Below are 27,361 nucleotides of genomic sequence, written 5' to 3' on the forward strand. Positions count from 1 at the left end.
TAGCAGCTTTATTCATAATTGCCAAAACTTGAAGCTACCAAGATGTCCTTCAGTTGGTGAATGGATAAACTGTGGGACATCCAGACAATGGAATGTTATTCGGTGCTAAAAGGAAATGAGCTGTCAAGCCATGGAAAGACATGGAGGAACCTTAAATGCACGTTACTAAGGGAAAGAAACCAATCTGAAAAGGCTACATACACTATGATTCCAACTATAGGACATTCTAGAAAAGGCAAAACTGTGGAGACAGTAAGAAGATCAGTGGTTACTGGGGGTTAGATGAGGAGGGGTGAATAGGTGGAGTGCATGGGATTTTTAGGTTGGTGAAACTATCCTGGATGATACTACAATGATGAATAGAAAAAAGAAAGAATCGCATAATAAGAGCAACACACAACTGCATGCTAAAGAAAGAAGCCAGACCCCAAGGAGAATGTGCTACATGATTTCATTTCTATGAATCTCAAGAACAGGCAAGACTCATTTATGGTGATATAAATCAGAACAGCCATTCTTCCTGGGGTGGGAGCATTGCCTGGGAGGGGGTGTGAGGGAAACTTCTTGGGGACGGTGCTGTCTCACAGAATACCAGAGGCTGGGTGGCTTATAAACAACGGCATTTATTCCTCAAAGTTCTAGAGGGTAGGAGTCCAAGATCAAGGCTCCTACTAGTATACCAGCCACTTGACATCAGCAGTGGTCAAATCAGAGCAAAATCCTCACTCTCCTAAAGCTGACATTCTAGCAACAGAGAAATATAATCAGTTTTTAAAAGATCATTCTGACTTTTGCATGGATAAAGTACAGGAGGAGGTGGAGGCTGGGAACAGGAAGCAGGAGCAGTTACCAGGGAGGAGTGGGGATGGAGAGTCATGGGATGAAGGATGTGGTGAGGGACTGGATATGGGGGTGGCAAGGGAGACAGGATTCCCTGGTCATGGCCCAAAGAAAAGACTGGAAGTCCAAGATCAAGGCACTGGCAGAACTGGTGCCTGGTGAGAACCTACCTCCTGGTTCATAGATGGCCATCCTCTCACTTTGTCCTCATATGGTAGAAGGAGCGAGGGAGCTCTCTGAGGTCTCCGTTTTAAGGGCACTAATCCCCTACACGAGGGCTCCACCCTCATGACATAATCACCTCCTAAAGGCTCCGCCTCCACATACCATCACATTGGGGTGGGGTTCAATATACCAAGGGAGGGGGCACATACAGACTACATAGCAAGCTGGAAACATTCTCATTATCTTGATCTGGGTGGGTAAGTAGCTGTAAACATTCATCCAGCTATACACTTAATATTTGGACTTTGATGGTGTGTAAATTATACCTCAATTTTTTAAAAAGATAAGAGGAGGTTAGAAAGAGGTGGGGTGGTTGTGATAAGTAACACTCAACTGTGTATTTTTGCCTGGACCTGAACAGTAGAATTAAGAGAGAATTAAAACAGAACGTCCTTATTTTCAATTCAGAGTTATCTAGTGCCATTCCCTGGGCCATCTAAAATCATCCCCCTTCCCACAGATTCTACTTACCTTCTGTGCTTTGGTTCCCAAACTTGGGAAACCAGGTACACTGGTTTGCTTGTGCTGCTGTAGCAAAGCCCCACTGGTGGGGCAGCTTAAATAATAGACATTTATTGTCTCACAGTCTGGAGGCTGGAAGTCCAAGATCAAGCTGTCGGCAGGGTTGGTTCCCTCTGATGCGTCTCTCCTTGGCTTGCAGATGGCTGTCTTCTCCCTGTGTCCTCACATGGTCATCCTTCTGTGTGGGTCTGTATCCTAATCCAGTGGTCCCCAACCTTTTTGGCATCAGGGACCAGGTTCGTGGAAGACAATTCTTCCATGGACGGGGTGGGTGGTGGGGTGGGGTGTGGAGATGGGGGGGATGGTTCAGATGGTAATACGAGCAATGGGGAGCAATGGGGAGCGGCAGATGAAGCTTTGCTTGCTTGCCCGCCGTGCACCTTCTGCTGTGTGGCCCGGTTCCTAACAGGCCGTGGACTGGTACTGGTCCATGGCCTGGGGGTTGGGGACCCCTATCCTAATCTCCTCTTCTTTTAAGGACACCAGTCATACTAGAGTAGGGCCCACCCTAATAACCTCATTTTTAACCGAATCACCTCTTTAAAGACAGTATCTCCAAAGAGCCACATTCTGAGGTCCCGGGGGTTAGGACTTCAACATATGACTTTTCAGGGACACAATTCAGCCCATAACCAGCTGGTTTAACTCAGTGTAGAACCAGAAGAAAGATTCAGCTTGCTGGACAAAGGCTTGAGCAGGGGCAGTCTCCAAGTGGGTGGGGCAAATCATCCTGGCAGTACTTCCCTCACTTCAGAAACAGCTGTTTGTAGTCTATGGAATAGTGGGGGAAGGTTGACACCCCCTGGAGCTGGCTCAAGATGGCTCTATTATCTCCCAAAGATTCATCTGGTGGAGGAGCCTGCAAGTTGGGCCTGAGTGGAATTGCTGGGATAACAGCTGTCAGTCAAGGGCACAGCCACCAGTCCTCTTCCTCCTCTAGGAGTCTGTGTCCAGCTCCCCCAACCCTGGCCGGGGTGTATGAACATTAAAACTGTCCTTTGGAGGGGAGGGCCCATTGTCAGCCTGTCTGGGCCCCTCACATCCATCAAAATGTGTTGCGTCTGCATGCTGTTTTCAGATGCCATGCTCTCTGACTGGTCCTTGCATGAGTTGTGCCTTCTTCCAGGAACCTTTCCCCTCCACAGTGAAGAAATTAAAATCCTTCTCGCCTTGACCTCTGGGAAGCCTTTCCTGACCACCCTCCCAACCATGTACCCATTGACCCCATGTATTCCACCTAGCAGAAAAGAACAGAAATGTCCTGTTTATGGGTCTGTCTCCCCAACTTGGCAACAAACCCATGAAGGCAGGGGTTATATCTTATGCATTCTTAAATATCCAGTTCCCAGTGCGATGTTTGTTCAATTCCTGGCCCTGCCATTTTTCAGGCTGTGTAACCTTGGGCAAGTTACTTAACCTCTCTGTGCCTCAGGTTTCTCATCTGCAAAAAGGGGGTGATAATACTACTTTGTCACTGTGGTGTAAAAACACCACAGTTACCGCTCAATAAACAGGAGCTGTTTTTCTATGATTGTGACAGGGACCCCAGGGAAGATGGCATAGTTAGCAAGATTTAGCTGTGCTCTCATGTTTGCAGGCTGCTGCTGTCTGCCCACGATGAGCTGAGTCTCTGGATGGAAGGGCTTTATTTTTTTTTAAATTCATTTTAATCACAATTACCGTATAAATGCATTTTCCATCATGAAAACAAAATTATTATAAGAACTAAAGTTCTCTTTCACTCATCTTTCATCCTAGTCTGGTCTTTGCCCTCTGTTCTAGTTTATATTGCTGTACAACCTCCACCCCCAACCTCCTGTTGTAAGCTTCAGTCATTTTGTTATGCTCATGGTTCAGTCATTTGGACCAAGAGTGGTGGGGATGACTTGTTTCCATTACGTGACCTCTGGGACCTGAGCTAGGAGTCTAGGACTGCAGACCAGGGCAGCTATATGTGGCCTCTCTGTGTGGCCTGGGCTTCCTCACAATATGGTGGGGGTCCAAGAGAGCATCCTAAGAAGATGCTTCCAAGAAGTGAATGTCTCAAGGGAACCAGGTGGAAGCCGATAGCCTTATATGACCTCATTTACAATCTTTCTTTTCTTATTGTGTTAAAATAACATAAAATTTACCATTGTAATAATTTTAAAGTGTGCATCTCAAAAAAAGTGTACAGCTCAGTGGCATGAAATATATGCACATCCCCATAACTCTTTTCTTCTTGTAAATCTGAAATTCTGACCCTAATAAACACTAATTCCCCATTCTCCCCACCTCCCAGCCCCTGGCAATCACCATTATGATGTAGTGTCTTTTTTTATTTACAGTTTCTAATTGGTTATTGCTGATAGTACAACCGGCTGATGACTTTAAAAAAATTATTATAACTTTTTATTTTGAATGTTAGACCCACAGAGAAGTTGCAAAAATTCCTGTGTAACCTTTACCCAGCTTCTCCTAATGTTAGCATCTTACATAAACACAGTACATTTATTGAAACCAGGAAATTAACATTGACACAATACTAGCAACTGACTTACAGACCTTATTCAGATGTAAGCAGTTTTTTTTTTTTTAATACATTTATTTATTTATTTATTTATTTCTGGCTGCATTGGGTCTTCGTTGCTGCCCACGGGCTTTCTCTAGTTGCGGCGAGCGGGGGCTACTCTTCATTGCGGTACGCGGGCTTCTTATTGCAGTGGCTTCTCTTGTTGTGGAGCACGGGCTGTAGGCACATGGACTTCAGTAGTTGTGGCACGTGGGCTCAGTAGTTGTGGCTCACAAGCTCTAGAGCACAGCAGGCTCAGTAGTTGTGGCGCACGGGCTTACTTGCTCCGCGGCATGTGGGCTCTTCCCAGACCAGGGTTCGAACCCGTGTCCCCTGCATTGGCAGGTGGATTCTTAACCACTGCGCCACCAGGGAAGCCCCCAGATGTAAGCAGTTTTGACTCTCAAGTCCTTTTTCTGGTCCATAATCAATCCAGGACCCATGTTGCATTTAGTCATCACATTCCCTAAGTGATAGACAAGATTCTCATTCTTTGTCTTTTATGTTCTTGGGTACGTGAAAGGGTACTGGTCAGTTATTTTGTAGAAAGTCCCTCAAGCTGAGTTTGTCTGCTTTCTCATGATTAGATTGAGGTTATGCATTCGGGGGCAAGAATATCACAAAAGTGATGTTGTGTCCTTCTCAGTTGGTATATCGGGAGGCAATGATGTTGATATGTCTCATCACTGGGGGCCTTGACCTTGATCACTTGGTTAAGGTCCTGTTGGCCAGATTTCTCTATTGTAAAGTTACTGTTTTCCCCTTTGTAATTAAAAAAATAACATGTATATACTTTGAGACTATGCAAATACCCTGTTTTTAATCCTTTTCTTTTCACCCATTAATTTTTTTTTTTTTTTTTTTTTGGGCTGTGTTGGGTCTTTGTTGCTGTGCACGGGCTTTCTCTAGTTGTGGGGAGTGGGGGCTACTCTTCATTGCGGTGCACAGGCTCCTCATTGCGGTGGCTTTTGTTGCGGTGCATGGGCTCTAGGCGCGCGGGCTCCAGTAGTTGTGGCATGCGGCTAGGTAGTTGTGGCTCGCGGGCTCTAGAGTGCAGGCTCAGTAGTTGTGGCGCACAGGCTTTGTTGCTCTGCAGCATGTAGGATCTTCCCGGACCAGGTCTCGAACCCGTGTCCCCTGTATTGGCAGGCGGATTCTTAACCACTGCACCCATCAGGGAAGTCCCAGGCCAATGACTTTTTATGTTGGCTTTGTTAACTGGTATTTTGTTGGATTTTCTTCTTACTTATAGTACAGTTTAAGATGATTCGTTCAAGTTGTCTGGTAGGCAGTCGTATTTCTTGCAATAATGAAAGCTTTGTCATTTTCCTATCATACTTGTAACTCATTTCTTGCTCTTGTCTTGTTGCACTGGCTGGGGTCCCTAGTATTCTATGAAATGATTGTTATGATAATGGAATTCCTTGAATCATTTCCAAGTTCACTGGATATGTTTCTAGATCAGAGACTGGCTCACTATGGCCTGTGGGCCAAATCCAGTTCACTACCTGTTTTTATAAATAAAGTTTTATTGAAACACAACCACACCCATTTGTTTTGTCTATGGCTGCATGTGTGCTGTAGCAGCCCAGCTGAGTAGTTGCAGCAGAGACCTTCTGGCCTGCAAAACCTAAACTGTTTGCCCACTTTTGTTCTAAAGTTTCAGCATTGTCAATTACTTTATCAAATTAAGGAACGGTTGTTCATTTTTTTTAATCAAATGCTTTGGGGTGATATTTCTTTTTTCCATGGATTGATTTATTATTTTATTTCAGATATACAAAAGTGATATAATGGACGCCATATCATTAACACCCAAGTTGAAAATTAAAACATATACATTGAGTTGGATTTACATGTGTACCCTTTGCTGAATGCATTCCACTTACTCCTGCCCAGAGGGAACAATTACCCTGAATTTGTTGACAGATGAGTTTTTCTAAGAGTTTTATAGTTTAAACTCTTTTACATTTAGGTCTTTGATCCATTTTGAGTTAATTTTCATATATTGTGTGAGGTGGGGGTAAAATTTCATTCTTTTGCGTGTGGATATGCAGTTGTTCCAGCACCATTAGCCGAAGAGACTTTTCCTTTTTCATTGAATGGTCTTGGCACCCTTGTCAAAATCAGTTGGTCACAGATGTATGGGTTGATTTCTGGATTGTCATTTCTATTCCATTCATCAGTATGTCTATCCTTATGCTTTATCACAGTGTTTTGATTACTGTAGCTTTGTAGTAAATTTTGAAATCGGGAAGTGTGTCTTCCAACTTTATTGTCCCTTTTCAAGATTGTTTTGCTCTTCAGATTTCTCTGCACTTACTTCCATATAAATTTGAGGATTAGCTTTGCCATTTCTGCAAAAAAATCATCATTGGGATTTTGATAGGTATTGCATTGACTCTAGATTGCTTTGAGTAGTATTGCCGTATAGATGAGTTTTATATATTTGCCGCTTATGCATTTATCTCTAATATATTCTTGCTTTATGTGTTTTAAAATGTTCTATAATGGAGTTACACTAACTTTTCTTCCTGTGGCCCGCTTGTTTTTGCTTAGTGTATTTGAGATTTGTTTATATTGTGGTGCAGTGTTCCAACTGCTTCGTGTTCATCGCTGTATAGTATTTCGTTGTATGACCAGAGTTCTTTATACATTCTCCTGCTAGTGGATATTTTAAAAAAATGTTATTGTAGTTTGATTTGCAATGTTGTGTTAATTTCTGCTGTATAGCAAAGTGATTTAGTTATATATATATTATATATGTGTATTTTTTCATATTCTTTTCCATTATGGTTTATCACAGGATATTGAATATAGTTCCCTGTGCTATATAGTAGGACCTTGCTGTTTATCCATTCTATATATAATAGTTTGCATCTGCTAATCCCAAACTCCTAATCCTTCCCTCCCCCACCCCCCTCCCCCTTGGCAACCACAGGCCTGTTCTCTACATCTGTGAGTTTGTTTCTGTTTCATAGACATGTTCATTTCTTTTATATTTAATTTTTAAAATTTATTTATTTATTTATTTTTGGCTGTGTTGGGTCTTTGTTGCTGCACGCGGGCCTTCTCTAGTTGTGGCGAGCAGGGGCTACTCTTGGTTACGGCGTGTGAGCTTCTCATTGCGGTGGCTTCTCTTGTTGCAGAGCACAGGCTCTAGGCACTCAGGCTTCAGTAGTTGTGGCATGTGGGCTCAGTAGTTGTGGTGTACAGGCTTAGTTGCTCTGTGGCATGTAGGATCTTCCCGGACCAGGGCTCAAACCTGTGTCCCCTGTATTGGCAGGCAGATTTTTTTACCACTGCACCATCAGGGAAGTCCCTGTGTTATATTTTAGATTCCACATATAAGTGATATCATACAGTATCTGTCTTTTTCTTTCTGATTTACTTCACCTAGAATGATAATCTCTAGGTCCATCCATGTTGCTGCAAATGGCATTATTTCATTCTTTTTTATGGCTAATATTCTTGTGTGTGTGTGTGTGTGTGTGTGTGTGTGTGTGTGTGTGTGTGTGTGTATCCCATCTTTTTTATCCATTCATCTGTTGATGGACATTTAGGTTGTTTCCATGTCTTGGCTATGGTAACGTAGTACAGCTATGAACATAGGGGTGCATGGATCTTTTCGAATTATAGTTTTGTCTGGGTATATGCCCAGGAGTGGGATTGCTGGGTCATATGGCAACTCTGTTTTTAGTTTTTTGAAGAACCTCCATACTGTTTTTCCATAGTGGCTGCACCAGTTTACATTCCCACCAGCAGTGTAGGAGTGTTCCCTTTTCTCCACACCCCCTTCCTGCTGGTGGGTATTTGATTCCAATCCTTTATAAAATAAAAATATTATTTCCAGGTTTTAAATTTTTTTTTGTTTATAATAAAAATGTATTATACAGTGTCCTTTAAAAAAAAAATTCCACTTTGGACAAACCTCTACATGTCTCCTTGGCCACATCTGCCCAAGACAAGTCTCTGTAAGATGTGTAGGAGTGGAATTATTGAGTCAAAAGATTATGTACATTTTCAGCTTACTAGAGACTGTCAATTTGCTCTCCAAGGTAGCAATTTATTCTAACTTTAATTTGAGTGGGCTTTCTAATGTTAAACCATCCTTGCATTCCATAAATCCTTCCGTATTGAGTCGTAACATCCTACTCTTTTGAAGAGACGCTAGATTTGCATCGCTAGGATTTTCTTAGCCTTTTTGAATCTAGGCATGTAAGTGGGATAGATTTTTTTTTTCTTGGCTTGTCCTGTACAGTTTGAGTACTATCTCTTTTTTTCCCTCTGTAAGCTGACATAGCTTATAAAAGATGCAAATCATCTTTTTCTTGAAGATTTGGCAAAACTCGCCTGAAAAACCATCTGGGAAGGTGCCTGGTACGGCGGCTAGATCTTTGACCATCATTTCCATGTTTGTGAAGGTTATTCACTTTTTAATGACTTGGTTTTCTTATTAGATTTTTTGCTATTTTATCATTTATACAGTTAGTGGTATAAAGTATATATGTAGTATGTGCTCATCCTTTAAAATATCTCCCTTGTAAGAACTGTTGGTCCCTCTGTCATCCTTAACATTTATTTGTGCTGTCTTCTTGCCAAAGGTCTACCTCTTTTATGGGTGTTTCCAAAGATCCGGCTTTTTATATTATTCTGTTATTGTTACTGTACTTTCCCGTTTCATTAATTTCAGATTTTCTTAATAATGTTTTCCCTTGACTTTCCTTGGGTTTGTCCTTTTGTGGGTGCTTGAGTTGAAAGCTTAACTAGTTTATTTTCAGTTATTTTCCTCATAAATTCATACAAGGCTACGTATTTTCCGAGTACTTTCTTTGACTACATATTTCATTTATATGCAGTGATCTCCCTCCCTCCATAAATGCACTTACAACTTTGAATTTACCTCCGAGTACATGTTTGGTTACATCCCAAAGGTTTTAATTTGCAGTTGTCTTATCCTTCAGTTCTAAATGCTTTGTAATTTATGTATGGCTTATCTTTGACTCATTTGTTAACACTTCCACCTATGTAAATTTGAGGAGCTACATGTCGTCACTGATTTGTAATTTTATTGCATTGTGGCTAGTGAGTGAAGCCTGAACTTTTTTTTTTTAATGGTCTAATTCATGGTCCTATTTTTGGCCATGGGCTCTTAGTGTTTGGACAGAACATACATTCTTTATTTGCTGGGCACATAGTCCTGTACGTATCTATTTGCTCGAGTTTGCTATTGCATTATTCATCTCAAGATCCTTATTATTTTGTCAGTTTGGTCTTTCCATTTCTGAGTTAGCGTCAGCATCCAGCATCACTGTAGTTCTGTTCGTTTCTCCTCATGGGTATTTTAGTTTTAAACATTTCAAAGTGACGTTATTCGTTAGGGACAAAGTGTGTATTTAGGGTATTTGCACTTTCCAGAGCACTAGAATGCTTGGGCCCCTCATAGGTCCTTGCTGATGGGAGGTGGGGCTGTTCTAGGACCCTGTCCCTCTCAGCTTGGTGCTGATGTGACCGTGGTCTGGAGGAGCTCCTAGATGTCTTGAACTTTCTCACTATCACTGTGGGAACTGGCCAGATCTGGGCCCACGTCCAGGTTCCACTACTTACCATCTGTGTGATCTTGGGTGAGAAACCTGGCCCATTTGAGCCTGTTTTCCCACCTGTCCATTGGTGCACTGTCAGAAGGATTGAGATTGTACGAGCCAAGCATACAGTAAATGCCCAATAAATGGGGGATGGCTGTTACGGAATCCTATGGAGGGTCAAGGTCTTGGTGTGCCTGTTAGTGGGTTGAGGCAATTCCTCAGGGCCTTCCTCTTCCAGGAATTCGTCAGATAAATCCCCGTCTGCCACCACCTACCCCCAACTGTAGCCATGAGCATCCCAAGGGAGGAACCTCAGAGCTAAGGGTCACACACTCAAGGAGGGCAAGGTAGATCCTATTCAGACACCTTAGCCTCAGTGGGCTTGAGTGAAACAGAGAAGGGAAATGAGAGATGCATTCTTAGAGGAGCTTTTAGTACTGGGCTTTGAGGACTGAGTAGAAGTCCTATGGGCAGAGAAGCCTGTTGATAAAGTCTTGGATAATTTAGGTAGGACCAGGCTTGGGTTAGACTCTGACTTTTCTATCCCTTTGGTCCCCCAGTCTATTACTAAGAAGAGGACCCCTCCACTACTTCTTGAATTCAGAACTCAGAGGCTACTAAATGTAGTCCTTTACATGCTATTTCTTCACCTTCCTCTCTTTACTGCCTGCTCTTCCCACCATCCCACAGGGGGAGAGTGAGGGACTTTTTTCCCATGTCAGCTCTGCTGTCACTCCCACTATCCCTCCCCCTCTCTACTGTCTTTCCTGCTTGTCTCCCCTGATACTCATCTCACAATTTTAAAAAAGCCTCAATCTGTAGTTTTTCCCCCATGTTCCTGGACTTGAATGCTCTCTTTTCTTGACTGTACTTGCCCAAGACTTATCTATTATGCTGTTTTTAAAGAAAGGTTTTTATTCTGTTAATGCAAAAGAACCTCAGTCATGCCCAATTAGTTACTTGAACTGAAAGTTTGGTTCATATATTTTAAAAGTGGACTTGTTCTCAGAATTTGTTTTCTTATCAACATGTTCAAGGCTATGGTTTTCCTCTGGGTATCCCTTTGGCTGCATCCCACAGGTTTCATTACACAAGGTACTATCTGAATCGTTCAGTTTCTTGTAATTTCTATGTCGATTCCTTCTTTAACTCATGCCTCGTTTAGAAACATGTTTTTAAAATTTCTCATTGTAGGCCTTTTCAGGGGAGTCTAACTATTACAGAATCTAATCCTGGGGCCAAGATCAGGTTATCTTGTCTAATATTTGTTCCTTGAAATTTATGAACATCTCCACTGCTGGTTTTAACGATGATTTTTATAAATGTTCCATATGTGTTTGAGAATTTTAGGGGTGGGGATATAAGGTTTGGTAAATCTATTTGAGCTTATTAATGGTGGTGATCACTTTTTTGATTTACTTACTGACTACCGGATCTGACTGCGTCTAAAAGGGATGACCCCACCCTTTCCTAGGCTGGGCCCCTTCCCTAAGACCCTCTTCTCACCCCTGGAGCATCTCTGTGAGAACAGGGGGAATCTTTCATCCATCTCAGGGTCTTAAGCCAGATGGGGAAGGGCCCCAAGCATGGCTGTAGACCCAGAACGGCTCGCCCTCCATCCTCCAGGGTCTGACTCTGGCTCAGAGTAGGGTCCACTCACTGGGTGGCCTAGAGCGTGGGGAAGAATAGCCCTCCATGAACTCAGCTTTATCACTGACCCTTCTGTGGGCTGTGGATGAGACTGGCTGGGGTATGAATCCCAGGTCCACTTCAAACCACTGTGTGACTTTGCATTGGTGCCTGCCCTCTCTGTTTCCTCATCTATAAATTGGGTTGACTCCCACCTCAGAGGGCTGGCCCATGGTAGATGCTCAGTGGTGGTCACAGTTATCAACAAGAGTAACTATTATCAATGAGGCAGCCCCTGCAGGGCCAGGGCTTGGGGTTTGCGTTCAAGCTCTCCAGGCCCCCCGCTGCCCCAGGGAGATGGGGTAGACGAGGTGGGGGCTTGACAAAGACTCCACCACTGGCCGGGGTCAGACGATCTTCCTTTAATACAAAGTCGATTTATCTACATACACAGAGGTGGGAAAACCACCCAGCTGCTTCCGTTTGAATAAACAGTGTTGAAAGCAACGGCAGATCTGCTCTTGTACAAAGAGAAAAACTTACTTGCTCAGGGGTGGGGGCGGCGGGGGGGGAAATCCCATCCTTCTGCCCCAAAACTTGCCCCATGGTCCCAGGGGGCGGAAAGGGTCCCTGATCTGGGGCAGCACGTGGCCTCTCTCTCCCCAAAGAAGTGAGAACCTCCCGTTTTGTTCAGTCCTTCTCCTCGGGGTAGGAGACCGGGGGATGGGGGCTGAGGCTGCGGGGAGGGGGGGGTCGCTGCCATCTCCTCTGTGGCAGCGCCCAGCCCGTGGGCTCGAGACCTGACGCTGGTGGGCCCGAGTCCCCCTGCCCTCCACCCTCACCCTTCTGGATATGTCTGAGAATTTCATTATAAAAGAAGCAAAAAAAAAAAAAGAAAAATCAGGAGCAAAAGGTCCTATTCTTGAGTGAGGCACACCTTCAGATGGTAGGAAAAAAAAAAAAAAAGCAAGCCACAGGGGCAAGCTTAAGCCCGCGCACGCCTGCCAACACAGCTTGTACACGAGAACGGCTGCTACAGTGAAAAAATAGACTGACTGTCTGTGAACAGAATAGGAATAAGCCAAGTTTTTCCTTTTAAATTCGTTGACTGTCAAGTCTTCTTTGTTTTCCCCCCGTTTGTTTCTTCTTTAAAAAAAAAAAAAAAAGGAAAAAAAAATACACTATTAAAAAAACAGGAAATGTCACTGGATAGTTACACTGCGTTCGAAAGAGAGCTGCATCGGGTCCCCATCCCCGGCGCCCTCCAGGCTGTGGGGCAGGAAGGCTCCCCGGGGAAGGACGAGGGCCAAGTTCACAGCCCCCGCCCTTCTCCGGTTCTGGGGAAGAACCCCCTTTTGCTCACCGCCTCCCCCCTCCCCCCACCCCGGAATCTCTCGTTTTGGAATCTCGTTCTGGAAGGAAATGAGGAATGTGCCGAGTAGCGAAGGCGGCGGCCGGTCCAGGGCGGGGTGGCTGGGGCCACGCGGGGGTTGGGGGCTCGAGGGGCCGCGTCGCTCCCGGAGACCCTGCGGAAACACGGCCGCCGCCTCCTGTCCCGGCCGCCGGGGTCCAGGCCTCGGGGCCCGCCCGGCATGGGAGGCGTCGGGGCCGCTGGAGTCGGGCCGGGCCGACAAGGCTCTAGGTTGCATAGTGGTCAAAGCTCCCGAGGTACTCCAGAGCCGCCTGGTAGCAGAACTGGTACTCGTCCTGCGTGGGGGAGGGGAGGGGTGGGCCTCTGTCAGCGCCTCTCCTGCTCTGAAGCCGCCCAGGGCTCCCCGGGACCCCCAGAGCAGCCTGCGCCTTCGCTGGGCTCCATCTGCCTTCTCATCTCTTAGGACGCGGCCGCTCGGCCATGCCCTGCGACACCCCCCCCGGGGGGCTGGCAGGCTGCCACTCCAGCTCTGTCTCCCCAGAGACGGGAGAGTCTGGAGCACATTGGTGTTTCTTTTGCTTTTAATTTTTTTCTTTTTTTTGGCCGTGCCGCACGGCATGTGGGCTCTTAGTTCCCCAACCAGGGATCCAACCCATATTCCCCGCATTGGGAGCGCAGTCTTAACCATTGGACCACCACAGAGGTCTCTGGAGGACATTGTTAAAATGTCCCTGTGAACTCGATGGCAGGAAGCCCCTCCCTGCTCTGGGCCTCACTTCAGGATTCGTGGCCCGTGCCGGGGTCCTGGCTGAGCCTGACCTTGCTGTGACTCTGGGGCCGGGATGGACGCATCCCAGGTCAGCCCAAAGCAGGAGGGGCTGAGGACCTTCCACCCACAAGCACCCAGAGAGTGGAGGGTGGCTGTGCTCATCTCACAGGGGAGAAAACAGAGGCCCGGGCCAGCGCCGGCATGGGGCCCGGCCGCCGCCTCCCGTCCCGCCCTCACCTCCATCTGCACCATGGCTGGCCTCTGGGTCCGCAGCATCTTCACGGTCTGGAAGATGTCCACCACGCCTTCGTACCGCATCCGCTCCAGCACGATGCTGAGCGTGATGAAGACACCCGTCCTGCCCACGCCGGCGCTGTTGGGGACAGTGTGGGAGTTCAGGGGCGGGTGCTTGGGGGAGCCTGACCTAACTGCCCGATTCCCGTCCCTCCTGCTCTGATGCCTCCCAGGGATGGAAAGAGCCCAAACGGGAGTGCCTGAGGCTGTCCTCACGAGGCCTCGGTTTCCCTAGCCGGGCCGTGGGCCGGGGCTCAGGGAGCAGCTCACCTGCAGTGGACAGAGATGGGGCCGTCCTGGCCAAACTGTTCCTTGGTCTTGTGCACTTGGCCGATGAAGTCTATGAAGCCCTCCCCCGACTTGGGCACGCCCTGTTCCGGCCAGTCCGTGAACTGGAACTGCCGGACAGTCCGGGACTGTCCATCCTGGAACAGAGAGAGAGCAAGAGAGAGAGCCCAGTCTTGTTATCAAGGTCAGTGGCGGTCACGGTTGTTTTCCCACCCTCGCCAAAGTCCCATCCTCCACCACCAGCCAACACCACCCTCCGTCCTTCCCCATCCTCCGCCCCATTTTCTGCCATCCACCCTGACGACTCCTTGTCCTACACTGTCTAAGGGCACCATCTTTCACTGAGATGCTCCAATCTCGTCTTCACCACCCGAGGATGCCATGCTCATCCTCTAACTTCACCATCCAGTGACACCACCTTATATGGCCATCGTTCACCCCCCCACCCCCAAACTGCTCCTCTCTGCACAGCTCCAATCCCATCCACCACTGCTGTCTGCCGTCTTCCATCCTGTGCCGTCCCAGAGTGCACCCAACATCTGCCCTTCTTGGTCCCATTCTCCAGCTCCCTGGCATCCTCCTCTCTGCACCATCTCAGAGTACAAGAGTACTGCCCCGTACCCTCACCTTCCAGTGGTGCCGTCTTCCATCCCCCACCACTGACTGCCCATTGTCTTCGAACACCCACCAGCGCCAGCATCTACTATCCTTCACCACCCCAGGGCGCCATCTTCCACCAGCCACCACTGGAAGCTCACCTTCTACCCGCGCTACCCAACACCGTTACCTCCTAACTTTCACCATCCACTGCGGGTAACTCAGTCCTTGAGCATCCCACGATGCCGCCTCCCGCTGACGTACTCCATCCCTACCACTCAACCATCCTTCTCGCCAATCCCATCTTCCCACGACCCAGCAGGGCCATCCAACATCACGGCTCTCTGCCACCTTCCATTCATCACGACCCAATGGTACCATCTTCCATACTCCGCCCCTAGTAATTCAGCACTCTCCCCCCTCTAAGGACCATCTTCCACTGACGTTCACCACCATCCTTTACTCATCATCTACCTTTTCCCAGTCACGGTCTCTACATCAAAATGGTACCATCCAGTGATGCCGTCTTACCCTGATGGTCTCCATCCTCCACCACCTAACACTTCCTTCCTCCAACCCCACCTTCCTCTACCTTATACCATCAGCAGCACTGTCTACTACCATTGATCGCTGAATGTTCGTCATTCTTTACTCTCCCCAAAGTCATTTCCCATTGATCGTCTCCATCCGCCACCAGCCAAACATCTGCCCTCTCCAACCTCATCTTCCTCCACCCGTTGCTGATAACACGTCACACTTCACTAACCCGTAGTGACCCATGTTCTGTTGGCATTCTCCATCCTGTTATCCATACGTTCCAATCTCCAGTCCCACCTTCCTCCCGCCCAACACCATCCTTGTTTACCACCTTCCTCCACTACCACCCAACAGCAACATCTTCCACTGATTCTCCAATCCCCCCACTCCACCAATCCAACAGCACTGTATGCGCTACCCACGCATGACGACTAACGATGCTCTTTACCCATCGGGCTTTGCCATCCACGGGCAACATCTTGACTGACATTCCCACGCCCCATCACGCCACCCGTGGATTCTCTGCTCTTTTCCATCTACGGCTCCGTCGACCACCACCCGGCACCATCAATCCATTACCTCTCCCCCAGCCCGCTTTCAGTCCTCTAACGCTACTACCCTCCCATGGGTTGTTGCTTCCAGGGAAACGCCCCACTCACTCCCTTGAACATGATCGCCTTGGGCCGTGTTCCCTAGTGAGTGGTGTGACGCACGGTCCCACGGGGAGGCCGTGGGGTCAAGGCCCTCTCTTCCCCCACTCGGTGGTGGGAGTGACTGTCCAAATGGCCAACTCACTCTTCTTCCAACCAGCCCTGGGGGCTTCTCCTTCCCCTGGGCCTTTGCTTCTACCCCCAACTAGGGAAGCCCTCTCCGGACCACTAGCGGAACGGTGAGCAGCCCATAGGGTCCGGCCCGGGTTCTGGTCCTTCCCAGCACTCCGACCCCAAACTCACCCTGGCATCTGTGACCTTGAACTCCCGCAGGATGTACTGAGGCATGTTGTATTCCGCCATCGGATCCACCACGAAGTACTGGTAGCGGGCGGAGCGCTCGGCCGGCCAGTACTGGTGACATTTCTCCTGTTGGGGAGGCGGCCGCCATGGTCAGCCCTGCCCCCCGCCCCTGGCCCCGCCCCTGCCCCTCTCCCCCGCGGCCCCCGGCTCACCCGGCCCATCTCCCGCAGCTTGGTCAGCATCACCACGATGGTTGAGTTGTTCTCCCAGAGCATGCGCCAGAAGTCCTCCGTGGTTTCCGCCAGCGGCCCCTGCGTGGCGATGTAGGCCTTTTGCTGCCTGCGGGGCGGGGTGTGTGTGAGTCCAGGGGCACGGGGAAACCCCGGCCCAGGCATCATCTCCCTCCCTGTCCGGTTCAACCCTCCAAATAATCCCATTTTCCACAGGGAGAGACCATCAGCCCGAGGATAGATTCCCGCTTCTCCAGGAGGCTGCAGGGCTGCCTGCTGACCTGTCCTGCGTCCCTCCTCTGCCCGCACTCAGGTACCATTAAACTAATCTCCGTTGTTTGCACAGGCCAAGCTCTCCCCAGGGCTATGCACAGGCAGTACCCCCTCCTTGGAACAGCCTCCCTCGGCCAGGGTTTCTCAGCCTCGGCACTACCGACATTCGGGACTGCATGATTCTTTGTGACGGGGCCGTGTTCTGTGCACCGTGGGGCGCTAAGCAACACCCCTGGCTTCTGACCCCGAGATGCTAGCAGTAATCCTCCTCCCTCACTCCCGTTACGACCATCCAAACGTCCCTAGATGCGGTCAAATTTCCCCTGGGTGGCAGAATTGCCCAGATTGAGACCCTCTGATAGAGGAGGACAGATAGAACCATGTTACGGACAGCAGCCGTCACTTAAACAGATGTCTAAAGATTCCCTCCACCTCCGCTGTGACCGAGACTGGCAAGGTCCGTCTAGCTCTCTCCCATGCAAGACTGGAGGCCCCCCCGAGGGCAGGGCTGGGACCTTTCTGGAGCCTCAGCATCGCCCGGCAAAGGCCAGGGCCCCTGCAGCGGCCAGGGGCAGGTACCTGTAGCCATCGATGAAGCTGGCGTTGATGTAGTCGGAGCCCTCCACACCCCGGATGGGCTGCAGACAGACCCGTGTGCTCTCGTAGGGCATGATGTTGACCAGGCGGTTCTTGAACTTGTTACAAGGCAGATTGGCACTGATGAAGCGGGACGTGTGGGCTTTGGAGTTGGCCAGCCGCTGTGGGGACGAGGGACGAGGGGACGGGGGGCCACCATCAGGACAGCCTCAGGCTGGGAACCTGCTTTCCCCAGGGATGGGGTGGGCTGTGTGTTTCCAGCCAGGGCGCTAACAGGGGCCTGGCAGGTAGGGGAACACCAACCCCCCACCCTCTGGTCCCCTGAACTCCGGTCTCCCGCTCAGCCCCCTCCCCCAGCCGGCCCACAGCAACCTCTAGCCCCCAGGCCACCTTGAACTCGAGTTCCATGCCGGTGACGTGCTCGCCGGGCTCCACCTGGGTCAGCTTCTGGATGTAGGCGTAGAGGCTGCGGGCAGGCACCTCCGTGTTGCCGCAGCCCACGGCCTCCAGCAGGGCCTCGTGGATGAAGCTGTACTGGTCCTCGGTCTGCACCATGTAGTTGCGCTGGGACCGCATGAGCGTCACGTGGCCGTACACGTCCACCGTCTTCTCCGGCTTGATCCGCTCAAGCATGGCGTCGATGACAATGAAGCAGCCCGTGCGGCCCACGCCAGCGCTGCGGAGACAGGCAGGGTCATCAGGGGCCCCCGGGGCAAGGGGGTGGGGTAGGTGCGGCGGGGCGCAGCGGGGAGCAGGGGGACTGGGACAGGGGTACCTGCAGTGGACCACGATGGGACCCGCGTCCGGCGGGTTGCAGGTCTTGACTCTCCGCAGGAAAGCCAGGAAGGGCGTCGGGTACTCGGGCACCCCGTGGTCCGGCCACGCCGTGAACTGGAACTGCCGGACTTCCCGTTTCTCGCTGGAGCCGTTCTGGGGGCCAAAGGGACACCGCCAGTCACCACAGCCCATCACCCACGTGCTGGGGGCCACGTGCACACCTCCAGACCACCACTACTCCGGGCGCCTGACTCAGGTGCCCGGCTGCCCCGGGGCTTGGGGGTGTCTCTGCCTGGGAGTTTCACTGGCATCTCACGCTCAACGCGGCCAGCACTGTGCCCCCCACTTTCTCCCCAAACCCTTTCCCCCCATCTCAGCTGATGGCGGCGCCATCCTTCCACGCACTCCGGCCGGAATTAGGGGTCGCCCTTGACTCCCCTCCCCCGCCTTCCCACATCCAAGACATCAGTCAGCACCGTCAGCCCTGCCTTCAAAGTCTACCCCAAGCCCACCCACTTCTCACTCGCCCCCTCCATGGGGACCACCCTGGTCCAGCCCCACCATCATCCATCCAGACCAGAGCAGTCACCCTGATCCCCGGGCATCCCCACCGCAGTCTATTCCCGCCTCAGCAGACAGAGGGCACTGGTGAGCACCCAAGTCAGGTCCCGCCCCTCCTCTGCTTCCTCTGCCCACAGCCCTCCCTGGGGGTAAAAGCCCAAGTCTCCCCTGCAGCCCACAGCGTCCTGCACGACCTGCCCCGTCCCCTCCCTGCCCTCTCCGCCTCCCTCTCTCCCCCTCACTCACTCTGCTCCAGCCACACGGGACTCCTGGCTGTTCCTAAAACACCCCAGGCACAGTCCAGCCCCAGGGCCTTTGCACGGCTGTGCCCTCTGCCTGGAATGCTGTTACCCCAGATCTCCTCCCTTCCTCACCAACTGCAGGTCCTCCACTACCCATTCTATTCTGCCCTGTTTTATGTGTAAGATTTCCTGTCATTTTACATATTTATTGTCTGTGTCTTGTCCACTAGACTGTAAGTCCCACGAGAGCAGGACACTTTGGGTGTCCTGATGCCCAGGTAAGGGTCTGACACACAGTGCGTGCTTCAGGTGTGAATCAACTGAAAATCTGTACCCCCTCGTGTCCGTTGACCGTCTTCTGGCACCTGGGCCAGATGTACGCTTAATGTTGAGAGGCTCTGGCTGGCGGCCAGGGGAACACTGTGGTGCGAGGAGCACCTCCGCTCCCCAGCATGACACTAAAAAGCGTCCCCTGTCTCCCAAGGCACTAGAAATAAAAACAAAAATAAACAAACGGAACCCTAATTAAACTTACAAGCTTTTGCACAGCAAAGGAAACCGTAAACAAAAAGACAACGTACAAAAACGTCTGCAAACGATGCGACCGACAAGGGCTTAATTTCCAAAATATACAGACAGCTCATACGACTCAACGACAAGAAAAACAAACAACCCAATGGAAAAATGGGCAGAAGACCTAAATAGACATTTCTCCAGAGAAGACATACAGATGGCCAAGAGGCACGTGAAAAGGTGCTCAACATCGCTAATTATTAGAGAAATGCAAATCAAAACTACAATGAGGTACCACCTCACACAGGTCAGAATGACCATCATTAAAAAACTCCACAAATACCAAATGCTAGAGAGCGTGTGGAGAAAAGGGAACCCTCCTAACACTGTTGGTGGGAATGTAAGTTGGCGCAGCTACTGTGGAAAACAGTATGGAGGTTCCTCAGAAAACTAAAAACAGAGCTACCATATGATCCTGCAATCGCACTCCTGGGCATATATCCAGACAAAACCCCAATTCAAAAAGATCCATGCACTTCTGTGTTCACAGCACCACTATCCACAATAGCCAAGACACGGAAACAACCTAAATGTCCACTGACAGAGGAATGGATAAGACGATGTAGTGCATATATACACTGGAATACAACTCAGCCATAAGAAAGAACAAAATAAGGCCACCTGCAGCAACATGGACGCCATTAGAGATGATCATGCTAAGCGAAGTCAGAAAGAGAAAGACAAATACCATATAATATCACTTACATGCAGAATCTAATGACACAAATGAACCTATCTATGAAACAGAAACACACTCACGGACATACAGAACGGACTTGTGGTTGCCAAGGGGAAGGGGGTTGGGGGAGGGAAGGAGTGGGAGGTTGGGGTCAGCAGATGTAAGTTATTATATACAGAATGAATAAACGACAAGGTCCTACTGTCTAGCACAATGAACTGTATTCAATGTCCTGTGATAAACCATAATGGAAAAGAATACGAAAAAGAATGTATATTTATGTATAACTGAATCACTTTGCTAGACGACAGAAATTAATACAACATTGTAAATGAGCTACACTTCAATAAAAAAATCTTTTAAAAGTGCCCCCAGACATTGCCAAATGTCCCCTGAATGGCAAAATGCCCCAACTGAAAGCCACTGAGGTACAAGGACACACGGAACCATGTTATGCACGGCAGCCATCAGTTAAATACATATCTAAAGACTCCCTCTGCCCCAGTCTCAACTGCCCACCGTGTCTTCCATCCAAGACTGGAAGCCCCTTGACTGCATGGCCAAGACCCTGCCAGGACCCTGCCGTAAACCCAGGCTGGGTGAGGCCAGAGAGCAAGGAAGACCTGGTGTGTGGGGCAGGAGGATTGATGGCAAGGGGACAGCAGGTTCACTGCTAAGTAGGATTCTGCTGGCTTGTCCTCCTGCAGGGGTTGGAGACAAGAGCTGTTCCCCTCTGAGTCTCAGTGTCCCCATCCATGAAGTGGGCCACCTGAGAATGTGGTCAGCCTGGGACAACATGGTTTCTTCTCTGTCCCATGGGGAGCTCCCAGGGCAGAAGCTCATCTTCCTCCTCCGCCCCCATCACCCCCTCCCCAGAGCCCCCAGTCCCGGCCTGGGCCCCACCTTGTGCAGGGAGAACGTCCGCACGCAGAACGTGGCCAGCTCGATGGTGTCCAGCAGGGTGACCTGGATGAAGCCGTAGGTCTCCGTGCCCCTGTTGGGCCAGTACTGATCACATTTGATCTGTACCAGGTAAGAGAACAGAGGTGAGTGTGGGCTGGAGCCGGCCGAGGGCTTGGGGGCCACAGGGTCCAGGCCTCACCCGTGATTTCTCCTCTAGCCGTGTCATCATAACGATGGTAGCGGAGCGCTGCTCCCACACCATACGCCAGAAGTCACCGAAGGTCTCGGGCAGCGGCCCCTGCGTGGCAATGTACGCATTCTGCCGCCGATAGCCATCCACGTAGTTGGCGTTGATATAATCGCTGCCCACGATGCCTACAGCCGGGGTGAGAAGCCAGAGATCAGTGGGGGCACTCTGTCCTTCTAGGCTGGTTCCACCTGGTCCACCACTTCCCACTTACTGGAAGCCCTCCTGGACTGCCCCAATCTGTCCCCAAGGAAATCGTGCGGCGTGTACTTCGTGGTTTCTCCACCTCGACACGATAGCCATTTGGGGCCGCATCATTCTATGCTGGGGGCTGTCCTGTGCGTTGCAAGTTATTGAGCAGCGTCCCTGGCCTCTATACCCTAGATACCACTAACACCCCCTTCCTCTAAGCCGTGACAACAAACATGTCCCCAGACATCGCCAAATGTCCCGAGTGGTGGGACTGCCCTGATGAGCGTCACTGATGTAGAGGAATAGATGGAAATATGTAATGGACAGCGGCCATCAGTTAAATACACATCTAAAACTTCCCAGTGGCTTCCGGCTAGCGTTGAACCAGGCCTCAGTTTCCCCACCCGTCCCCTAGCTAGTCCACTCTGGCCTGGCCCCGTGGCCAAGAGGAGGCATGGGGTCTATGCGCTCTCTGTGGAACGAGGCTGGGCATGACGGAGCCTGGGGCCCCGCGTGCTACCTTCGATGGGCTGGAGGATGACACGAGAGTGGTCGTAGGCGATGACATTGGCATAGCGGTTTTTGGGCTTGTTCACTTCCAGGTTTGAGTGCTCCCACGTGAACTGCTGGCCCGGATCGATGGACTGCGGGGAAGGGGATGCGGGGGGGTGTCAGGGTGGGTGTCTGTGGGCCCGGGAGAGTGGGAGGTGGGGGCCAGCTCACCTCGTACTCCTGGGAGAGCTTGAGGCTGTCGTTGGCCTTGAGGCGTTCTGTGTGCTCCGCCATGTCCGCGATGGGGATGGGTGGGTGGCTGAGCATGCCTGCGGGAAGAGAAGACCCAACCGCGTGGCCGGTCACTCGGGGGCCAGCCCGGGGGCGGGGGGGGAGGGCGGGGGGGTGCTCTACAGTGTGAGTCTGCAATGGACGAGCTGCAGTTAGAGGGAGTGGCGGGGAGGGGAAGGTTCAGGGCAGCCCCCGTGGGGGCAGGGACCCCAGGCCTGCGGGGCTGAAGGGGGGAGCACGAGGCGGCGGCTCTGGGCTGAGCCCCAGCTCCCAGTGGCCTCCCTCCCCAGTGCCCCCCTGCAACCAGCTGGGGATGCAGGGGCTGGGGAAGGGTCAACGCGCCCAGGACTTCAAGCTCCTGGTGCCTCGTGAAGCAGGCAAGTGACACAGAGATGAAGAAGCGGATGCAGCTGGCCGGGCTTTCGGAAATACCATCCCTGGGGCAGGGGCGGGAGGCCGGTACCCCTTCCGGCCCCTGGGGGATCAGAGGGACCCAAAAGTCCCCTGCCAGGTGGAGCTGAGGGACCGGGGAGGGGAGACACGGGGTATGTGTGTGTTGGACGGCGGGGCAGCTGCCATGAACCCCTGACCTCTGAGGGCTCATTTTCTCATCTGGTACATGGGATGGTGACGTCCCTTATCTTTGGAGCCCCCGGGGGGGGGTGGCTGGAGGTCATGGGGTGGGCCTGGCTCTTTCCTCCCCATATCTGAGCCTGCCAGACCCCCGTCCTCTCCTGGGGCCTGGTGGCCATGCGTGTGCTCACACATTCGCTCTGCAGATATAGGGAGGCTGACGGCTATGCGCCAGCACCCAAGCACTGGTGTTAAACCGATAAAGATGTGCTGAGCCAGCTGGTGAGGAACTGTTGGTCTGAGCCCCTGCGTGTTCCCCGCCACCCCGGGTGCTGCCCCAGAGCCCACATCTAAGGGGTCTGAGGCTGGTGTCCATCTGACTGGTGGGTCCCCTATCACATGGGCGATACTTACATGTACATACATGTCTCACCTAGACTCCCTCCCTCTCTCTCTCTCTCTCTCTCTCTCTCACACACACACACACACACACATGCAGTCACAACCCAAAACCTCAGGGCCCGGCAGACCACACCCCCGCCCCCCCTCGAGAAGCCAGCGCAGGACAGGTGGGCAGAGAGAGAGGAGGCGGGATGGAGAAACCAAGGATGAAAACAAACGGGCGAAAGGAAGCTAAGAACAGAGAGACACAGGAACTAACTTTCAAAGTGAAACCCCGGCTCCCTGAGGGGGCTGCTGAGGCCTGAATCTGCAGAAACAGCAAACAATAAATAAATGAAAACACGCGGGGGAGGCCACCTCCCCCCGCCCCTCGCTGGGTGCACGCACAGCAGCCGGCGGACAGACGCAAAGGGCAGAGCAACGAGTGAGGGACACACGGCCGCCTGGGCCCCAACCAGAGAACCAACGGCAGCTGCTGTGCTTCCCTCCGGCTGGACATCGGCCAGCCCTGATTTTCAGCTGTGACCTCGGAAAGATCCCAAAGTCTTAGGCTCTTCTATCAACGTGTCCACCCAGACCAACCTGGCCTTGGGTCCCCTGTTGGGGTCAGCAGAGGGGATTTTGGAGGAGAGGCAGGATGGTGAGGGAGAAACCTGGGGGCAGGGGAAGGACATACGGGCCCATGCCGTGACCTTTAAGGAGGACAGCACCAATCACTTAAACACACACATTTAAAATCCTCATTTGGATGGAAACAGAATTGAGATAGGCTGGTCCAGAGACAGGAAAGAGAAGGGAGTACATTAGGGGTGTCATGAGACCTTTCATGATCTCTTATGGAGGACTGCAGCCATCAGTTAAATGATCAAAATCCTCGTTTGGATAAACATGGAACTAACATGAGACAGTCCAGCAGCAGAAAAGAGAGAGAAATAAATACATTAGGAATAGCATGCAAGGCTATACGCATGAGCCCTTCAAGAGGACTGCAGCCATCAGTTCAATATAAATGTTTTAAAATCTCCATTTGGTTGGAAAGAGTTAATATGAACGAGTTCAGAGACAAGAAGTGAAGAGCTGGGTGCAAGCAGAGAGACAGACGTTACCATGCTGTGAGCTCATAAGGAGAACAGCAGCCATCAGTTAAGTTAAAAATTCCTAATTTGGTGAGAAGCAGCTGGCATGAGCCCGTTAAGAGGGAGGAGGTGGAGCTTCCCTGGTGGCGCAGCGGTTGAGAGTCCGCCTGCCGATGCAGGGGACGCGGGTTCGTGCCCCGGTCCGGGAAGATCCCACATGCCGTGGAGCGGCTGGGCCCGTGAGCCGTGGCCGCTGAGCCTGCGCGTCCGGAGCCTGTGCTCCGCAACGGGAGAGGCCACAAGAGTGAGAGGCCCGCGTACCGCAAAAAAAAAAAAGAGGGAGGAGGTGAGGGAATGAGAGGATGACTGCACATGAAGATGATCAAGGGCAAGGTCCTGATTCAGTTCTCCCACCAAGCATGGCAGGCAACTAGGCTGAATCCTATTAACCTACAGGGAACTATGAAGAGGCAGGGAGAACATGAGCATCTGCGGCCATGGAGGAGAGACAGACAGAGTGTGGTGGAGGCGGAATTCTTACACCTTGCTAGGGGCACATCCCTGGGGATTGGGAAAAACCCTAACACCCACCACTGAGTGGCCTTAAAACTAGAGGTGTGAACAGAAGCAGAGCTCTTTCTGCCAAAAGACATGAGGATTCGGAAAAGTTTTGCTTTTGTCTTTGTCTGAAGGTGTCCTTTAAGCTCCCAGAGAAGACAGCAGCCACCAGTTAAAGGCAACTCTTCGAAAGCCTCCCTTGGTCGTAAGCAGAATCAACCCACGACAGTTCCAAGCCACGGAGGAATTTGGGAATTGGGAACTGAATCGTACCAAGCACAGTTCGGTGGGGGCAGTCCTCGGGATCCACCGAGGTGGCAGCTTCCTCTCTTCCTATGCTACCTCTCCCCTTCCCCCGTCACTGTCGTCCCTGGCACCTGGGATCAGCACATACCTGGCGTCTGGAAGTTAATGCGTCTCATTTCCACGGGGTCCTTGGGGTGGTGGGGGGCGAGGTCGGCGTTGTTCAGTAGGCATTTGGTGCGGGGCTCTGAGTCCTTGCGTTTACTTTGTAGGAGCAAGCAGACACGCGAACATGTGACCCAGCTGCGCGCAACTGGGGTTCCCACGACCACGCACAGACACGTGTGCAACGGCTGGAGCAGCCAGGCGCCCGCTCACCCAACAGGCACGACGCCACCCCAGTTCCCCTCCTTGGCCTCCAAAGGGCAGGACCAGTTCTTACCTGTCAGGCTTACTGCTCCCGAAAACAGACATAGGTGAGGAGTTGGGGGGGAGAAAGAAGACAGGTGAGGGTGTGCTGGCCATCAAGGGCCTGTTCTGTGACTGTGGGTGGCTTTCTTTCCCTCTCTGAGTCTCGGTCTCCTCCAGAAAATGGGGCTAATCCTTCCTGCGTGGGTCCCCCGCCACAAGGAATAACATCTCAGCCCTCCCTTTCTAAGCTGGGACATGTCCCACGTGACCTCGTTAAACTGGACAGAGGCAGCCCCCACCCCAAATCTTGCCGAGTGGAGCGCGAGACTTAACAGGAGTCAAATCCCTGGCTGGCATGGAACCCTAGCCCTGCCATTTCCCAGGCTGTGTGACTTTGATCAGGTGGTTTAATTTCTCTGAGCCCTGGTTTCCCTGTCTGGACCATACAGGGCTTCTGCGATGATCCTCTGAGATGACTGTTCCTCCCTGGATCTTTCCAGACCCCCCTCCTTTTTTAGGAAGCCTTCCCTCCTGTCAAGTGGGGGGCGGGGCAGGGGGCTCACTTCTTATAGAGCAAGATGGCAATAACGATGCAGATGATGAAAACCACAGCCAGCACGGGCCCGATCACCCAGATGAGCCCCTCTTCGCCGTCCACAATGGGCTGCGGGTCCGGGTTATCCAGCTGGAAGGGGTCTGAGAAGGGGCTTGCCGCAAATGTCTGCAGGAATGGGGTGGGGGGACCTCCATCAGTGCCCGTCCTCCTCACGGTGGCCACACGGGTCTTTCTCAAACACAAATCCATGTCCGTCCCCTACTCTAAACCCTCCTACAGCTCCCCAACCCTGACCCTGGTGGCCTACAAGGCCTGGACCTTGCCAATCTTCACTCTCCCTCTTCCTCACTCTGTTTCAGCCACTCTGAAATCCCTTTTGCTCCTCTTGCACCCCAGACCTTTGCACATGCAAACTGTGGGATGCCCTTTCTTTACCGAACTCCTACATATCCGTCAAAGCTCTAGTTCCAAAGTCCTTTCCTCTAACAAACCTTCCCTATGGCATACCCTCAACCTCAAACCGTTCCCTCTGCCCAACTCTGACCACAGTTAGGAGGATCTGTGTCTGGCTCTGAGGTCAGGGCCCTAGGGACTGGCCTGCCTCACTCAGTGGGTGTGGCTCGATATGGGCAGACACCATTTGGGACTTACGGGTTCACTCTTCTGCAGCAGAGCAAGCACAAAGAGAACATATCGGTGGCCAGGCTCCAAGCCCCTGTTGTCAAAGCCACCGTACTGCTTCTGGTCGCCGGGATGGAAGGTGGGTGGCAGCACTGAGAAGCGAGCCGCGATGTAGGGCCGGGGCACCTCCAGCTGGCGCGAGTGCCGCAGGCTGCGCCTCTGCAGCCGCGCGATATCCTGGATCAGCTGTGGGAACAGAATGGGCTGCTCACGAACCTGGCTGCGAGCAACTGGGCTCACGAAAGCTGGGACGTTGTCTGGGCCCCACTGGCTCTTACCTCCTCCAGGTCCATTTCCTCTGGGCTGCCCAGCGGGGTCAGGAACTGGCCACCACGAGATTTACGCAGTGGCACCATCACAATGAAGTAGTTCCTATCAGGAGATGGAGTCATGGGGGGTTGTCTACTAGCATGACCAAGGGATGCTATCTAGGGCTGAGATGGGGAGCCGACCCTCTCTGAATCTTCCCTTCTGCTCATACATTGGGCATACGGCCCCAGTCACATAGGACTATAGTTCCTGATTCAAGCCTCCAGGCTTTTCATGATACTGTACCTTTTGCCTAGAAAGCCTACCCTGTGAAATTACAGTTGACCCTTCAACAACGTGGGGGTTTAGGGGGCCGACCCCCTGCGCAGTCAA

At 51.3% G+C, this 27,361-nt stretch overlaps 1 protein-coding gene across 1 annotated transcript in view; it reads right to left on the reverse strand.

The window, feature by feature from the left end:
* Positions 1 to 11,759: 11,759 nt before the first annotated feature.
* Positions 11,760 to 27,361, reverse strand: part of PTPRS (protein tyrosine phosphatase receptor type S) — a 64,280-nt gene continuing 48,678 nt past the window's right edge. Inside the window, exons 17-34 of the mRNA XM_060007524.2 lie at positions 26,998 to 27,091; positions 26,690 to 26,905; positions 26,046 to 26,203; positions 25,514 to 25,525; positions 25,223 to 25,335; positions 23,454 to 23,501; positions 22,160 to 22,257; positions 21,957 to 22,080; positions 21,197 to 21,372; positions 20,998 to 21,117; positions 18,038 to 18,192; positions 17,653 to 17,938; positions 17,245 to 17,423; positions 16,375 to 16,501; positions 16,163 to 16,288; positions 14,058 to 14,212; positions 13,731 to 13,866; positions 11,760 to 13,059 (exon numbers count right to left, since the gene is read on the reverse strand). Of these exons, the coding sequence (XP_059863507.1) occupies positions 12,991 to 13,059; positions 13,731 to 13,866; positions 14,058 to 14,212; positions 16,163 to 16,288; positions 16,375 to 16,501; positions 17,245 to 17,423; positions 17,653 to 17,938; positions 18,038 to 18,192; positions 20,998 to 21,117; positions 21,197 to 21,372; positions 21,957 to 22,080; positions 22,160 to 22,257; positions 23,454 to 23,501; positions 25,223 to 25,335; positions 25,514 to 25,525; positions 26,046 to 26,203; positions 26,690 to 26,905; positions 26,998 to 27,091 (2,392 nt within the window). The 3' untranslated portion in view covers positions 11,760 to 12,990. The remainder of the gene's footprint in view (positions 13,060 to 13,730; positions 13,867 to 14,057; positions 14,213 to 16,162; positions 16,289 to 16,374; positions 16,502 to 17,244; positions 17,424 to 17,652; positions 17,939 to 18,037; positions 18,193 to 20,997; positions 21,118 to 21,196; positions 21,373 to 21,956; positions 22,081 to 22,159; positions 22,258 to 23,453; positions 23,502 to 25,222; positions 25,336 to 25,513; positions 25,526 to 26,045; positions 26,204 to 26,689; positions 26,906 to 26,997; positions 27,092 to 27,361) is intronic.

Source organism: Delphinus delphis, chromosome 3, assembly GCF_949987515.2.
Source record: "Delphinus delphis chromosome 3, mDelDel1.2, whole genome shotgun sequence".
NCBI classification, from domain to species: domain Eukaryota; kingdom Metazoa; phylum Chordata; class Mammalia; order Artiodactyla; family Delphinidae; genus Delphinus; species Delphinus delphis.